Raw genomic sequence first — 16,781 nt, forward strand, 5'->3', positions numbered from 1 at the left:
TTAGTGCGATTTAAAATCTCTCTTTCAGATATCTTTGTTTTTGGTTTGTACGGGAGGTCGGGCAAGTAGCAGCCTGAGGAGTACGGGGCTGGATGTGCCCTGGTGGGACCTGCCTAAAACAGCACCAAGTGAACTTGACCCTGTCTCATTAAAAGGAGGTACACTGCACAGCAGGGTGGGTTTTAGGAGAAGCCAGTGCTGTGGATCCCTAATTCGTTGCCCAGCTGTACAGACAAGGATGTGAAGTGATACAGAGTGCCTGCTAAGCCCAGGTCTGTGGGTCTCTGTTTCACCCTGCTGTAATACTGGTGCTCTAAGCCACTGCTACTACTGAGAGGAGAGGTGGATAAAACAAAATCAAGAGCAGGAGCTGCTAAGGCAGTCTGTCCTTACACCTGAAGGCTGCCAGATTTGCATAACAATCCTGCTCCTCTGGTGCTCGATACCCAGGTGCAACAGGTTAATAAAGAGCTCTTCACACGACAGAGCTTTCTCAGCTGATTGCCATCTGGGGGAAATCTCTGACAAAGCCTTTAAATTTGCCACTGTTTGCATCTTCCCAGCTGTAGATGCTTGCAGAAGTGGAGGGGAAACGCGTGGAGGCAGGAAGGAAAGGCTCTGAGAAAAGCACTTGTGAGATCCACATCTGCTAGCGTCGGGGAGGAGGTAAGGGGTTTGGAAAATACAACAGCAGGGATTTTGTTCTGAGCATAAAGATTTACTCCTGGCTGATATGACTGGGATCAGGTTGGAATGAGAACTAGAGCTTGAGCACTTTTGCAACAAGGGCTTGGTGATCAAGTGGTATGTGTTAAAAATAAGCCTTCCTATGTTTTGCATTCCTAATCAGGAAATCCCTAGGACTTCTGTGGATTCAAGAGGGAGATCAGCTGGGAGGCAGGGAGAGATGTGGTTGTGGGTCTGAATCCTCTCCAGCAGTCTGCTCTAATGTTCTGATGAGATAAGAAAAAAATCTGTGAGCTTTTATTTATCTTGGGCAGCCTTTTAAGAGGGATCTCCGCAAGCAGAGTTGTACAAAACCAGAGGCTCTGAGAGGTTGTTAAGCTCTGCGAGGATCAGTTGCAAACTTTCTCTCCTTTAACAACGCATAACCTCTCATTGTGCAGTGACTCATCTGGAAAGACTCAGGCAATTTACTGGAGGTACAATCACTGCTCTCTCACCACCACTGACCATGTCTGTCTCTGGTTCCAGCCCGTGTTTACTGCACCAAGGCAGCTTCAAGAAATAAAACATGACAGTAGCTGGAGCTTGGTGCAGAGGCTGGGGTTAGGAGGTGAAATAGCTGCACCTCAGTTTTACTCCCAATCTTCAAAACCAGCAAGCTCGTGGGCAATAAATCTCAGAGCAATTGCTAAACCGTTCTTTGGACAAGTGGTATGTCAAAGAACGGAAAGAATCAAGAGATGTTTGTGGCTCTTTGGCCATTGTTTGGGCTGGAGCAGGAAACAAAGAAGCCAGAAAAATACTGATTAGTATCTGAGACTATGGCATTGATACCTATGTACTGCTGAATGGAAAACTTGGGTTAATGAGCTGCTCAGCAGCCCTGGCCCCTCACTTAAGACAAGGGGCTGGTTTGTCTGTGCAAGCTGGGCTGTGCTGCAGGCTGTAGAGGAGTTCAGCACAGGATCCCTTAGCTTACTAAAGCAACTTCTGAGAGAGCACAGCCAAGCCAACACACAGGCTACATGAACTGCAGGGTGAGAGCACTAGGCTGGAGGTAAAAGTGCCTGGTTCTGTCCCTCCTCTCTGCTATTTTCCCCCATATACCTTGGCTTCCTCACCTCTATAAGGGTGCTATGACGCTTCCTTCTCTTTATGGTTTGCAAATACAAAGTGCTACAGATGCAAAGTGTTTCAAAAGACCCAGATGGGCATGGTGACAGGGCGTGAGGGTGCAGAGAAAGCCGCCTCATCTCCACTGGTTGTTGTCTTGTGCTCTGGTAAAGTCGGAGATTTGGCCAGCTATATTCATACAGCTTGAAGGAATAACATGATAAATGGCATCCAGCTCTGGCAAGAGGGTCTTGAACAGCCTGCAGAACTGGAGGGTCAGCAAATTTATGAGCAAGGCTAATTTCTGTCATCCTTTCCTTAGGCAGCAGAGTTATACAATAATGCAGCTGTCAAGTAAAGTGATACCATCAGACTCCAATTCTTCAACCTCTACAGCAGATCCTTTCTTTCAGAAAATAATCCCTCTCCAGCCTGCATTTAACTGGTACCTGCCACCATGAACACAAGATCAGGGCTGGGAGATGTATTTTCCTGTCTGAGCTGGCTCTTGGCTGGAGATGGTGAGTTAGCGACTTTATAAAGCTCTCCTTAAATGCAGTAAAAGAAATATCCCTCTGCTTTCCTGCAGAGACTCCCTTCCAGCTGTGATCTGGGGCTACCCAGTGCCTCAGAGCTGTGTTCCAGCTAGAATGGGGAGTTATTCCTCCTGTCTTGTGGTTGTGGGTTTCTTTTTTCCCCACTTTGGGGGAAGGCTGAACACTTGCCCTTCATGTTCCTCAGCCCTGCTGGCAGACAGCTGTGGCTACCGAACACTCGAGGAGCTTTGTAGCCCACATGTTGAATAATCAGCCTCTTGGGTAAGGGCTCAGAGATGTAAGGAAGAAAGGAATTGCTAGTAAGTTCTGCTCTTCCTGGCAGCTGCTCCTGTGGCAATGTGCTGGGAAAGCCAAGGCCTCGGGGAATGAAGGAAATGAGAGGTGCCGGGGACGTGGGTGCAGCTCATCGGGCTGCGCTATATCAGAGGTGAGGCAAGGAGCAGTGCCTCGGCATGGCCCTGCTCTCCTTCGGGACCACAAACAGGAGGAGGCATGCTGGGTAAGCCGTTAGCAACTGCCCTCCTCCTGATTTCTTCACCGGAGCTGCCCTCCGGCTATGACTGCACAGCCAAACCACCAGCACTGAAACCTCATTTTAGAGGGGCGGCAATGTCATAAAGTAGGCATTGGGTCAGTGAATGTGTGTTCAGATGCAACCCACACAACTTGTTTTTTTTAATGCTTTCCTAGACAGCTTTCCCACTGTATTAGTAACGAGTCTGTGCCCTTTTTCCTTCTGCCTTATCTCAAGTGTCTGATATTCGGGTGTCCCTTGCTGAGGCCGGCAGAGGTGGCATCACCCAGCCCGATGTCTCCGGGCTGCTGATCGGACGTGACCATCTCTGACGTGGGGGCCGTTTGCTCACCAGTCTGTGAGGAAACGAGTGCGTGACGATTGCCAGCGGTGTCAGCGGCACCAAGGAGCGCTCACTGACCGTGTGCTGTCAGGTGCTCCGCAGGAGATCTGCAGCACTGCGGCCTGCCAGGGGGCACCTCGGCCCTGGGGGGCTGGCACAGCTCAAGCACGAAGGATTGGGAGCCTGACTTCCCTCTCATTGAGCTGGGGATGAGCCAGAGCAGTTCACCGAGCTCTGTGGATCCAGATGAAGAAAGTATTAAGAAAGGGAGAGCTCATCGGAGGGGTCACCACCTCTCCTGGCTTTGCCTCCTGAGGGACATCTCCGTCTCAGGTGGCCCTACAGGTTTGTGTCGGCAGCAAGGGCAGCAGCTGCTGCTCTGTGAGCAAATCCTGCCCAGGACAGTCCCCGTCCCCTCCTGCAGTCATTGCTCTCCCTGGAAGCATTTCAGCCTGGCGCTGCTGCTTGGCCACAAAAAAATATTGAGCCTGGGCTTTAGGTTGGGCAGTGAAATATTGGTTCCTCTGCCCACTTCCCTTCCAAAAGGCCTTCAGCTTTCCAAAATATACCCTTGGGCAGGAGTTCGTTTCCATCAGTTCCCCCCACAGTTTCAGGCCCCAGGCCATGAAGCTGCTTAAAATGCAGGAGGAAGACCAGCTTGTTCTCTCCGACCAGCTCAATACCAGCACACAGTGCCTCTGTGCAGCTGCTGATGTGCCAGCCCCCCTCCTGAGAGTTTAATTGACCATCCTAATTGTGTGGCTTCATTTTTCTCTGGAGTTTCCCCTTAAGAGAGGCAGGGGGGGGAGGTTGGAGAGCAACCCCCCCAAACAGCTAAGAACAGCTGGCCTGGATCTTTCCTACCAGAGATGCTCTGTAGCTCCAAAGACCCCTTTACCCTTGGGACTGTTTTGGCTGGAGGAGGCAGCAGATAAAATCCTGAACCCTGCGGCAGCGCTGTGGATGTGTCAGGAGAGATTGAGCTCTCTCGGCGCAGATGGTACGGGGTGAGATCAGCCGCTGACACGAGCTCTGGGGAAGGTGCTCAGGAGTCATGGCGTAATCTCTGCTGCCGCCTGATTTTTTGTGGCATCTCTTTGTTTGTACTTGAGATATTTTTGCCCCATTTGTCTGAGGTCCTCTCTGCTCGGTTCTGGAGAAAAATGAAATCGTGTTGTATTACTGCAGCGGTGGCTGTAGATGGAGTTTGCAGCCATGTAAGTACAAAACGTTAGCCTTATAAATCATTTCATCACTTTTCCTCCATGAAAAATGATCTGTCTCTATCAACCCCCAAACAAGCATGAATAAAAAGAACGATTTCTTTCAAATGCAGTTCAGCATTGTCAGAGGTATGACACAGAGATCCCAGCGGGCCTGAATTCCATCTGCATTTGTCTGTTTTGCTGAAGGGGTGGCTGTGAGAATGAAATGTGTTGAACCCCTGAGTTGCATCACAGCTACTACAAATTGGGCCAGTCCCAGGCGGCCTCTTTGTCCCAGTGGTGATGGATTTATTCCAGACCAGAGGAAGTGTCACCATCTCCAGTCTCCCAACTTGCAACCAAGACAGTCACGATTTCCCAATGATAGTTTCTGTTCCTTTTTGGAGGGAGAAGGTACTAGATGGGACCACTTAATGTTCCTGTTGCATGCTTTGGGACAAGGATAAGTTCCTGATAGTGTGTTTTTATGGTCTGGAAGAACATTATAAACTTTTCAGTAGACTCATAAATGTAATCTTTGTGGCATCCTGTGTTGTGGCTGGCTACATGGTCACCTCTTCCTCATAAGTCCTTGAGATTATAAACAGAGGGGGGAGCTGGGAATGGCCAATTTAAGCACTGAGAATAGGCTGGAGCAAAACTGTGACCTTTGGTGATCCCACCCAAAGGCAAGGATGGGTCAGGGCTGCGTTTGATACCAAGCGTCTTCTTGATGGAAAGGACTGGCAGGGCAGAATTGTCTCTGCCTTTTGCTCACCATCAGGAATGTGGTCTGTCTTATGTCTGAGGAGCAAAGGAGTGATTTGGGGGTAGCTGTAATTGCATTTTTGGAGCGAGTTCCTGTTCAGATTTAACACTGTGACATTATGCTGCTTATGATGTGCGTAATTAAAATGGTAAAAATAACATCTTTTTGCCTGCAGTGGCCTGGTCAAGGAGTTGGAGATATGTTGGACTTAAAGAAATAAAGAATAGAAAAGAGAACAGGGTGCAAGGGACAGGCAGACTGCTGAAAGACAACTAAAAAGGAAGAAAAAAAAAAAGGAAATCAGAGCAAAGAGAAAAGTTAGAGAATAGCTACAGGAAAAATAACAATGTGTTCATTCTGAGCTTACAGTTTCTAGACCCTGGTTTCTTCAGATCTTCTTTTGTTTGGAGTCCAGCTGTATTTCTGGTGCAGGCTGGAGGGCCCGTGTGCTTTTGTGTGTCCCTTTAAGCTTTACCCTTTTCTGAACCCACTACATCACTCCCAGCATCTGCCTGACAAGCCTGCATTTGGCAGGACTCAGTCTGAGCAAACATCTCTCAACTGGCGAAAAGTATTCTCTGGAAATATCTTGCAATTTAAATCTTATCACCCTGCTCTATGTAGAAAGGAGCTTCATTAGCCCTCAAAGCAAAAAAAGCAGTATTTTCCCACTGCAGAAAAGAAACAAACCCCCATCCTGTGTCCTCCTGCCCAGTCACCAGCCCTTACTTGTGCCATGCACCTGGAGATTTGCACTGAACAAATAACTCAGTTGAGCTGCCCATTGATAGATGGGATTTCAGCAGGGATTTCCTTGTTTGATTTTATTAGCAAATACGACATTTCTACTCGGCTCTTGCAGAGAACTGCCCCTTTCTGTCAGTAACATCCATACCCATTGTGACCATCGCCAGGTGGCCAGCTGAGGATTAGCATTAATTCGCACCCTACTTTAGGCAAACACAATTTCTAGGGTAGCATTAATATGTTGAGACTACTCAAGGTAGATTTCTATGTGCAGTAGTGATCTGTCAGGCTGCCTAACAGCAAAGATAAGGCCTACAAAACCCATCGTGCGCCCTAGGGGCATAGAGGAAGAAGGTCCTCCATGCCATCTGCAGCCCAGATCAACGTGTCTGGGTGCTGCATGCAGTGGGAGTGACCGTCTTTTCCTCTACAAGGAGGTGCTGCAGGTGTCTGTCTGTCTGGTGGTAGCACGGGGTGGGTAGGGATGGGGAGAAGATGGCCCCTGACTGGATCAGGAGCTTCAGGGGGAGTGGGCTGTGGGGCTGTCCCACCTCCTTCCTCTAGTAAAGGCCTCGTTTGGTGATTTCCACCGAAGAAATGGTGATATCGTTGAGAATCTGCAGCTTGTTGATGGATGAGAGCTGTTTTTGCCGATGTTTGTACTGCAAGATTTTGTGTTCATCAATGAAAATGTGGAAATAGTCATGGTCGGAGTAGATTTCCACCTGAAAGAGAGACTGTGTTAGGTTCACCGGGTGGACACATGTCCTCACCAGGCCTTGCTGCTGTTATAGCCGTGAGCACTCATGATCCACTGCAAATCCTCCCCAAACTGACACGGGGACAGGTCACTGCCTTGTTGGGTAAAAGGAAGGAATAACTGAGTTCTTTGTTTTCTGACAGCAGAAACAGGTGATAATGCATAGCTTAAATTGGTGATAACTGCAACATCCAGGGATTATTGCTGGAGCTGCGCATGTCTGTGCCAGAGCTGGGTATAAATCAGCAGCAAAATTAGGGGACAAAAGAAGTACTAGCAGGGGACAAAGCCGGAGAGGGGACATTACTGGGTATGGGGCTGGCTAGATCCCTGAGAAAGACCCTGATATTGACTGGGTCCCTCCGTCCCACCCAAGAACATCCGTGGTGTGATGCAGGGCTACCTGGAAAGGCTCCTTTGCTTCGAAGGGGAAGGTGCTGTTAACCTCTTCCCTCCCCCAGTGGTTGGCCAGGAAGGAGTTGCAGACGATTCTGGAGCTGGCAAAGCGGGGGTTAAAGTGGAAAGCGATTTGGTCTCCGGGATGACTGAGAAAATTAATTTCAAACCTAAAACAGCAAAAGAAAGAGGTGGTGGAGCGGCACCACTGGATCTTGAGAGCCAGGGGGGCTGCAAGCAGCTTGTGGCCTTACATGCTTGTGCTGGAGCTGGTTTCGCCCTTGACCACGACGCTCCAGCCGGGACACATCCCCTCTGGGTACAGGGCCTCGAACTGCCAGCAAGGAGGTGATGGTGAGACATGGCAAGGTGGGGAGCTGCGTGTCAACGGCTCATCCCTGAACACTTCTCTATCTTTATCATCCTCTTCCCTTTTTTCCCCACTCCCACACAGACATGCTCTCAAGCCCCTGCTCTTTTCTGACTCCTAAATAAGCTCAGGGACTTGCATTATATATATATATATATAATATGATATATATATATAAAATGTATTTTTGCTCCCTGATTCCATCCAGCTCTCTACAAAAGACCTCAGAGGCAGCAAATCCCCCCTGGTGCAAAGATGCCCTGCTGCTCCTCCCCTCCTGGACAATGCAAAATCTGAAGCAAGCTAAGCAGAAAACTTGGTGGTGCTCTGAAGCAGGGTGTGAAAGGCAGGGACTGATGAAGGAATGATGGTAACACGGCACCCAGCCCGTCCCCATCCAGCATTACGCAGAGGACTCTTTCCGAGAGCTCCTGCCTGTTCCCGTTCCACCCGTTCCCCCCCATCTCCAAGGTTAAACTTGCACAGAACGAGCTGGAAAACGTTCCTTTTTGAATAATTCATAGTTTTAATAAATAACTCATTTTAATAAGAAGTGCTTGCCATTTCACCCCGCACTTTTTAGCACACTAATGATTTTGCACTTCTGAGCATCTCCCTTTCCCAAACTTATTGGTTGTGCTGGGAAAATCTCTCCAGCTTTGGCATCCCCACTGCCAGCTCCATGCCTGGCCCTTGGTCCCTATAGCTCAGCACTCCTCCACCCCTTCCCTTTCTCTGCCACAATTTCTGTTTCTCTGCCACAATTTCCCATTTCCAATGCATTTTGGGGATGTGCAGGTCAAGCACGTCCTCAGCACTTACCCGCAGTGCCATCCTGCTTGCCTGCCCCTTGCTGCGGATGTGGGTGTGTGGTCGGGGTGGGTTTATATAGGGGCGGGTGGCCGGGAGCCCTGTGCACAGGGATTAGCAGAGGCAGCAACCCCAGGTCACCTTTTCAGTGCAGGCTGTTGGATGGCGCTGGGGAGCAGCAAATCCCGCTCCCCACAGCGGGGTCAGCCTGCTGAGGCGTGCAGGGATAATTCGGTCCCATACAAAAGCAGCAGGCACCAGGCGAGCTGGAGCTGTGACACGATGGAAGCAGCATGGGGCGGTGATGGGGTGGACATGCTGGGAGCACAAGGAGGGGACGGGGGCTCTCAAAGCTGGAGGAGATGCCAGAAGGTCGGTCTGCTGCAAAGTCCATAGTCTTTTTTTTCTTTTTGGTCTTTTCTTTTTCTCTTTGCCTTTTCGCTCGCTCAGAGCCCCAGCCTGAAATGAGCTGACGGCAGCTCTGTCTCAGCCGATGCGGGGCCAGCAGGTTTGGGATGCCACGGTGCTGAGCTCAGTGTGATTCCCTTCCTGGCTGGAAACAAAGCAGGGATTTGGGAGCGGGGTGAGGGAGCTTTTGTCAGATATATGCTGTCATGGAAAGGCACCAAGAAATAGGTAGTGATGAAATGAATTTTGCCCTTCGCTGGTGATGGGAGTTTTCATTAGTGTGTGCTAATAATGTATGGCCGGGCAAAGCTGAGCCAGGGAAGGGATTTTCACACACCCCTACTCCACTCCCCCATTTTCAGAGGGTGAATGCATGAAAGGCACATGCTGGCCCATCTCTGCATGGATGGGAGGCTGTGGCACTACCCTGTGGTCCTACAGGAATCCCTGGTTTCCATCGTTGAAAAACCCCTTGCTCTTTGTCCATAGTGCTAATGGTATTGAACGTGTTTGTTTTATTTCCAGCAGATAAGCAGAACGAGAGCTGCTATCCCAGGCTCTAGTGCCCCTTGGCAGATGACTGAAAATGCAATCTAGCAGGCGTGTAAGCCAACAGCCTCTCTGGGGGCTGAAAAAACAACCAAGTCCCAGGCTGGGATTCGCCCAGTTGGAGTCCTACAAAACGGCAGTGCTCGCGGTGAGAAAAGGCTGTGCCGGGGAGCACCAGAGCAGGGCTCTGTGCTACAGATGGCAGCATCGGGACGCGCAAGGCAGCCGTGGAGGTGCTGAGCGGGTGGTGGGGACACCCAGCCGTCCCTCCTCGGGCTGCTGCACGTTGGCATCCCTCATCTGCCCGGCTGTATGTATTCCCTGCTTGTGGTCTGAGCTCAAAGACGTGGTTCTGCTCCCCAGGTCCTCCCCTCCTGCTCGTTTCTGCTGCCAGCCAGGCTAAGGGCTGTGTGGATACAGGGTGTGTGCAAGCATCCCTTCGGGATGCATCTGAGATCTTCCCCATGGCAGTGGCCAGAACCAGACGGCATTGCAGCCATGTGCATAGGAAAGAGCAAGCTACGAGCTAAATAATTGATAAGTGAGTTTAGCACAACTTAGCTAACAAAATAAGTGTGTAGAAGCGTGGAGCGGCGCAGGGCAAGTCAAAGTGCTGCAGAGTGGTGGGAAAGCAGAGGGTGCTGCCCAGCGAGGCAGCGGCAGGGCAAACACCGGTTTCTTTCTGTGCCCAGTGCCTGCCTCTCACCCACATGGGGTGCTCACCAGTGAGTCACAGCTTCTAGAGAAGCTGCTGGAAACTTGTGTTATGTCTCATGAAACCAAGCGCTCGCCACAGGTTCGTGCAGGCAGCCTGGTCTGGCAGGGTGACGTCTCAGCTGTGTCCCATTACAGCTCCCACTGCCGCCACCAGTGCCACCACCACCAACAAGCATTGAATTTCCTCCCCTGCTGCTAAAAGCAACGTCAGGCCAAGTGGCACAGGGAGCTGTGGTTTTCTGCAGGGCTGCATACGGGAGAACAAAAATACACAGCAAAAGTGTGTTTGGGGAGATGGGGAAGCTCTCACGGAGGGAGGGGGATTCACGCTGCTCTGGTTTCAGGGAGAGCAATTTCAGAGATGCTTGGTGCTTCCCAAATTCAGTTCGCTTCCTGTTTGCATTTTGGAAAGAGCAAGAAAAGCTGCTGGGGAAAGATGCAAACACATGTTTCACCAGTAAGTGATGCCCAAATACTGACTGGTTTTACAGGTAAGCCTTTATTTGCCCTCTGTCTGTAGTGCTGTTCCTCAGGAGCCATTGTCACCACTGCAAGGTGGAAGGGAGCAGGAATATGCTTAAAGCCAGATGTTGGAAGTGATTGGCTCTTAATGTCATAACTTTTCCTTTTTTTTCCCCAAACACACTGACTATGCTCCGCTAGGACATGGTAAGACTGACACAGTCCGAGGTGGAAGGAGCGTGGCATAGAAAAGGAGCTGATAACCTAATGGCTTGTTAGCTGCTGGGTGTCTTCGTTAGCGTGACACTTGGGTGATTATCAAATCACTTATTAGCAGACCAGCTTACACATTTGTCAGCCATTTGGTCATACAGCCAGCAGAGTTTGCACCTTGCCTTAAGCTGTTGTTATCCTTGTCCTACTTTTGGTCATTTGTCCCCCAGTCGTCCTCCTGCTGTTCAGGGAGGGACAGGCACTCAGTGAGCAGCCTGGCACCACGCTTCCCACGGGGATTTTCACACAGTTCCCTGTGCGAAAACGGCTGAATTTGTGCAAGCGTGATGATTTACATTAGTCTCTAGAGGTCTCCAAACACACAGGATGGGTTTTCAGGACCTGGCCATAGTCCTTGCATCTATGCTCCATACATCAATTGTCTTCTCTTCTCGTGGACTGCTCTGTAGTTGATGCAGGTGATGCTTCAGTTTCTAACACCAGATCAGGTTTACTGTGAGCTCTTGTAGGAAAGAGGTGTCCATCCCATGATTAACTCAGTCCTGCCCCAATGTGAGGTGTGTTCTCCACACAGCAGTGCATGTTGTCCTGTATTTACCTTGTCCTGCCAGCCAAAAACAGCAGCACCCAGACCTGTCTGTGCCCACGTTATAGTGCTATGTATGTCCTCAGATATTATTGCACAGTGCTATCTCCTGTTAATATTCACCCTTATATGTACTCACATATATATAGCAGCTGGGAAACCACAGTAATAGGTACCTACTGGAGACTTGTGCTCACGAATCAGCCCACTTTCCCTAAATACACCAGTGCGAGCAAGGCAGAGGACTCTCACGTGCGAGGCTGTTTTGATACCCAGCAGCCGGGGCAGGGTGGCTGTCACAGTTTGGGGATAACTGTGGCTTTGAGCATCCCCATCCTGCTGCCAGCCCTTACCTGCTGGGGGGAGCACCACGACTCTTTCTCAGTCTTTTCCTCCATCCCTGGAGCCAGGGCAACCCACTGGTTTCCCTAAAACTCAATGCTCTTTGTTTTAGTACAATAGCTTTGCAGAAAAAAGCCATACCACAAAACAATGGTCTGGGTGCAGGCAGAGCCTCTTGGGCATCGCCCCAGACAGGCTCAGCTCCTTCCTGGAGGTGAGCCTGGGTTACCCCAGGGCCAGGTGGGTCTCCTGGACCTTTCTTTTCCTGGACCTTCCTCCTCTGGGACAAACCAGGGGGTGCGATTTCCCCAGAGCAAGCATCTGTGTGAGGCTTCTCCAGACTTGCCTGCCTGCTGGCAGATTCTCTACCTCCTCCACAGCAATTTCAGATCTTCGAGGGAATTCCTAAAACTCCCCCGTGGAATCGGGATGCAGCCTTCTGCTGCGGACGTGCCGCCCCACGAGTGTGTTACCCCGCACGGGGTGTTGGCTTCTCTCTTTGCTATGTAAATGCACCAACCATGGAACTAGTTAAAAAAAAAAAATATTTACGGATACAGCCCTTTAAGTCAAATCTCAGTGCTACTGCCTACGGTATGACAATGTTTCTACTATCTCACCCTGCTGTGCTTTGCGGGACCTGCCAGAAGAGGGCTGGAGACTCCCAGCAGATCCCTGAGACTAATGATAATCATCAGAAAAGCTGTGCATGGGTCTCATGCCAGCACAGCCTGATGCAACACCCGCTGCGCCTTCCCTCCTGGGATGTGGTCGGCTCTGCAGCCTGCACCTCTCCTTAGAGCAGGCGCTTGCTTTAAAGACTGCTGGCTCTCTAAAAATGCCCTGCAGAGTGAGCCCATCGCAGCTGCCCGGCCTAACAAAATCACAAGGAGAGCAAGGAAAGCAAAACATCACACCCCGCGAGGTGGCAAGAGAAACAGGGAAAAGCAAACACCCACCGGCACACGCTGCCTGTGCCCAGGCTCGTTAAGTGTCAGCTCCACCGCCAGCCCTAACGAGCTGCCAAGCCTTGGGGAGCGGCCGCGGTGCTGGTAGGTCTGTGGCCACTGTGTTTGTCAGTTTGTCCGTGCTTTGGGCTGCTGTCAGTGTGTCCTCCCAGCCGGGCAGTGATGCTGGGGAAGGGGAGCCTGGTGTGTCCCCCGCAGCAGCTTGGCTGCAGCTACTGGGTGCGAAATCCTACCTTCATGCCTGTTTGCAGGCAAACGTGTGAGCAATAAGATGCAAAATCTCTGTGCACTGTCCCCAAAATCTCTGCCTGGCTGTGCACCGTCCCCGCCCTGCAGGCAATGCCACCCCACGCCGGGGCCAGGAACCGTGGAAGTGCAGCTGAGGCCAAGCCCCGGTGCAGCTCCCGCTCCCTCCTCAGGACTTTCCTCTCGAGCAGCTTTGAGGAGCGAGGATGAAAGGCGGCACGGTGAAAGCACAAAGCTTGCCTGGTTTGTTTTATTTATGACTGGCGTCCGCTTAAAAGAAAGCCAGTGTTATCAGTTCCAGCACTGCTGGGTCGAATGAGTAAATGAAAGAGGAGGGTTTCGCCTGTGATCTGGAGCCTGAGTTTGCTCTTATATGGGCATCTCACCAGGCTTTGCTTGCTGCCACCTTGCTGCTGCTCGTGTCACAGGGACAGCCAGGCATAAGGCAGAGGGTGGGGGAGCTTGGGCTGAATCCCCTCATTTTCCTCATTTCCTTGGCCCAGGGCAGCTGTACATGCTGTGGCACCAACACCCTTTTTTTTTTTTTTTACCACCTCGGCTTTGAGAGCTGAGACCTCATTTTTTCTTGCTCAGTTCCCCGGGGAGGTGGCGGTGAAGCTGCATCCGAGCAGGTCCTGCTGCTCTTGATGGGTGCTGGTTGGGGCACGGCTGGTGCTGGTCCCTCCTCACATCACACACACCGCTCCCTGCCACGAGGAGCAGGCAGAAGGCAAACACGCGGCCTGGCACGGGCTGTGGTTTATTGCCCAGGTTCTTGGAGCCAATATTTGATCACCCGTAAATAATTACCCTGGCTATGTGTGCCGGGACCTGATTTATCCTGCTCCCCGGTGATACCTTCCAAACTCCCTGGGGAGACATCTGCCTCCCTCTCCCCGGTGATGGATGGGGAGGAAGAGAGCTGGTGCTGGGCCTCCCATGCTCGCTGTCTTCAGCGTGTAGGTGCTCTGTGTGTCCTCCTATGGTGGTCTCTGTCTTGGAGCTAAAGCAATGGCACAGCCTCAGGGAAGGAGGGGGGAGAAGTGTGAACAGCCTGGACACGGTGAATTCCTGCTTCCTGGGGATGCAGTCAGGTTTGACGCAGCCCCCCTCCATCCCCCATAGCCTCCTTGCTAAGCCTTGCCAGATCAGAAGCGTTCCCCGTGCGGCCTTCCCAGGTGAGGCGAGCCTTTGAGGGCCAGGTTTCCTCTCGGTCTGCGCCGGGCTCTGATTTGGCGCTGAGTGATTTACTGCCCCAAAACACCCGGGGGAGGAGGCACATCAGTAGAGGGGCTGCAGCTTGGCCCGCGGGCTTCGCTCCTGCGCTCAGCTATGCGCGCAAGTAGCAGCATGACTGTCTCTCGCTAATGTTTCCCCCCCTGTGCCAGCTCCTTGGACAGGGAAAGACCGCATGGCAACAGGCCTGAGCACGGCGCAGGCAGCCACGCTCCGCATATTCAAAGGCTGGATTCCTCCCCGGGGAGCAGCGCGTGGGATAGAGCCGCAGTCACGCGCCTGCAGCTGGCTCCGGGGAAGGTGCGGAGGGGAGGGAAGCCCGGAGAGGGGTGGAAGGAGGGAGCCGACCCGCGAGGTGTGGTGCGGCCTGGGGTTCGGAGCCTCTAGGCACAGGTGCATCCTGCGCGCCGGAGCTCCTGCGGGCCCTCGGCAGGTTTCAGGAGGATGGTTCGGGTGTGGGGATGCCAGGATTTGAGTAGCCCAAACAGCTCTTTAGGGGGTTGTCGAAATAAGGAGTCACGGCCACAATTTTTGGGATCATGCAGACCCTTCCCATGCCCTGTGTTTGAGATCCTCACAAACCCTGAAAACAGCTGTCCTACAGGCTGGGCCATACCACAGGTCCAGTTTGGGGTCAGATGGTGACTGACCCCAAAGGAGGCAGAAAAAGCTCAAAATGGGAGAAAACTATGAAACTGTTATCGTCACAACCCTCCCAGCCAGCCTGCTCAGCCCCAGCCCTGGGTGATGTTTCCTAAGCACACAAATGTGCCAATAATACTTACCCAGGAGGAGGACTCTGGGTTTGGTCAAGGAGAAGGGTTGAGGAACAGAGAAGGTTAAAGCTCTGGGGGCCAGAGCAAAGTCCTTCCTCTGTCTGAGAGCATCTGAGCCACTCCTTGCACCACCACTGGTCTCTTCTCTTGGTCCTATTTGTACTGAAGCCACCCAGGAAGGCGTTTCCCATTGTGTCAGTGTCATAAACTGACCATGGTCTTTGCAGACCTTTGTAGGACCACAATCTTTGTATGGCTCACACCCCCACCCCAGCCTCAGGGGAGAAGGGGGAATGAGGCATGGGAGATGAGCACGTGGAAAGCGCGTTTTTGGCTTGTCAGGCCCTGTTGCACATCCGAAGGGGACCAGCAAGACTCTGTATGTGTCTGCTTCAGGCCAACAAGTTATCCAACCCTTGAGCTTGGAGACTTGGTCCTCTCCACATGGGCCCTGACCTGTGCCAAACTGGGTTGGCCGCTGGGGTGTTGCAGCAATCGGAGAGGCAGCTGGGGAGGAGGATGCATCTTTCTGCTATTTCAGAGAGCAGGGAGGAAGAGGAAGGGCTGCTGACAAAGACTGAAACTCAAAAAATGACAACGATGACAAAAAAAGCTCCTCCCGTTTGAGGAACCAAATGCACTTGTTTCCTGATGTGATCAGGATAGCTCAGGACCGAGAGAGGCAAGGTTCAGGTCACTGACTTGCAACTTCTTGAGCTGGGTGGGTGGGTTTTCTGGTTGGGAAGGGCCAAACCCTACCAGTCCCACTTCTCTCCCGATGTTCCCAGGGGCTGTGAGGGTCTCTTCAGCCAAAAGCCTAAATCCCTGGCCTGGATCCCTTCCCTCCTCTCTCCTGGCAGCCCTTAACCATGCCATGGTGTGGGGCCTTCTAGCAGCAACAGCATCTTTGTGGTGGCATCTCAGAGCCCGGGCTGCACCTGGGGAAGCCAAGGAGGTAGCAGCCAAGGGCACCACATTTTTGGGAGATTTGGGGCACATAGTAAGGGGGAAGACGAAGAAGGGGAAGCGTAACCTTCCCTCTAGCCCTGTTTATTGCTGCTCTTCCTTCTGCTCTTTCTTCCAGCTCCCCCTGGGAGCTCTGCTCCTCTCTGCCCCATCCCGCAGCGAGACACTCTGACCCTGCTCCAGCTTCTTTTTTGCAGACAGTAAAGTTGTTCTTCTTGAGATGAACAAAAAGACAATTGCTGCCCCAGGGACGCTGTGGTCAAGGCGAGGAGATGCCACGTTATTTGGTTTCTTCTTTATTTTCATATTGGTTTTTATAGATAGTTCCAGCCACAAAGTCTGGAGGCAGGTCCAGCTTCCAGTGTCTTTGGTTAGGCTGGATCTAGGCGTCTGATTCAGTCCCTCTCTATTTCTGGTGCTGGGCTTATATATAATTTATTTCTATATAGTTACAAATATAGCTGTGCAGAGCGTGAGAGTTTCAGCAGGGAGGTGAGGGGTGCTTTATAAATGAAGCTTTTGTGTGTGTGAGATTTCAGCGAGAAGAAGGGATATAAACGGGCAGCAAGAGCACGGGGTAGTGGGAAGCTGCATGCCCTGTGAAAGGTTTAACCCAGGAAAGGTTCAACCAGACCCGTCCACATCTTGACTGCAGTTTTGCTGCTTGTAGAGCTGATCTGGGAAGTGGGGTTGAAGCCCCATCTGTAACTGGGCAGCAACTCAGAAGTTAAGGCACAGGAGCTGAGGACAGATCTGCAACCCATTACCCTTCTTCTCACTTCCCACCATGTGTGATAATTTTCCAAGCCTGTGCAGGGAACGGGCATGGAGGGAAATGTCCATCTGCCATGGTCAAGGACAAAGCTCCCACGGACGGGATGGGAGAAGGGCCACAGGCCCCATCTCCACAAGTGGTCTGCATTAGCTCTGGTCTGCCTGAGCACAAATCAATCCTGTCTTGTACTTGGTCCAGATCGTAGCCTGGGGAGAAGTTTACCCAGACCGTGACTCTCTGCTCCA

At 51.7% G+C, this 16,781-nt stretch overlaps 2 protein-coding genes across 3 annotated transcripts in view; one reads left to right on the forward strand and one right to left on the reverse strand.

The window, feature by feature from the left end:
• The window catches only part of CHST12 (carbohydrate sulfotransferase 12), a 54,990-nt gene extending 49,726 nt beyond the window's left edge, over positions 1-5,264 (forward strand). Inside the window, exons 1-4 of one of the 2 annotated variants that reach the window (XR_013939603.1) lie at positions 388-450; positions 564-666; positions 2,123-2,321; positions 3,109-5,264. The gene's annotated coding sequence lies outside the window, so the exon portion shown is untranslated. Of the gene's footprint in view, positions 1-387; positions 451-563; positions 667-2,122; positions 2,322-3,108 lie in introns of those variants that run through there. The other variant, XR_013939602.1, reaches the window with a different exon arrangement.
• Positions 5,265-5,997: 733 nt separating this feature from the next.
• GRIFIN (galectin-related inter-fiber protein) lies at positions 5,998-8,295 on the reverse strand (the record flags this gene model as incomplete). The annotated part of the gene is made up of 4 exons (XM_080556247.1): positions 5,998-6,660; positions 7,099-7,261; positions 7,346-7,578; positions 8,284-8,295. 4 exons carry the CDS (start codon positions 8,293-8,295, stop codon positions 6,496-6,498), a joined length of 573 nt encoding a protein of 190 aa, XP_080412373.1. The 3' UTR covers positions 5,998-6,495.
• Positions 8,296-16,781: the final 8,486 nt, after the last annotated feature.

Source organism: Anser brachyrhynchus (assembly GCF_964034855.1).
Source record: "Anser brachyrhynchus genome assembly, chromosome: 15".
Lineage (NCBI taxonomy): Eukaryota > Metazoa > Chordata > Aves > Anseriformes > Anatidae > Anser > Anser brachyrhynchus.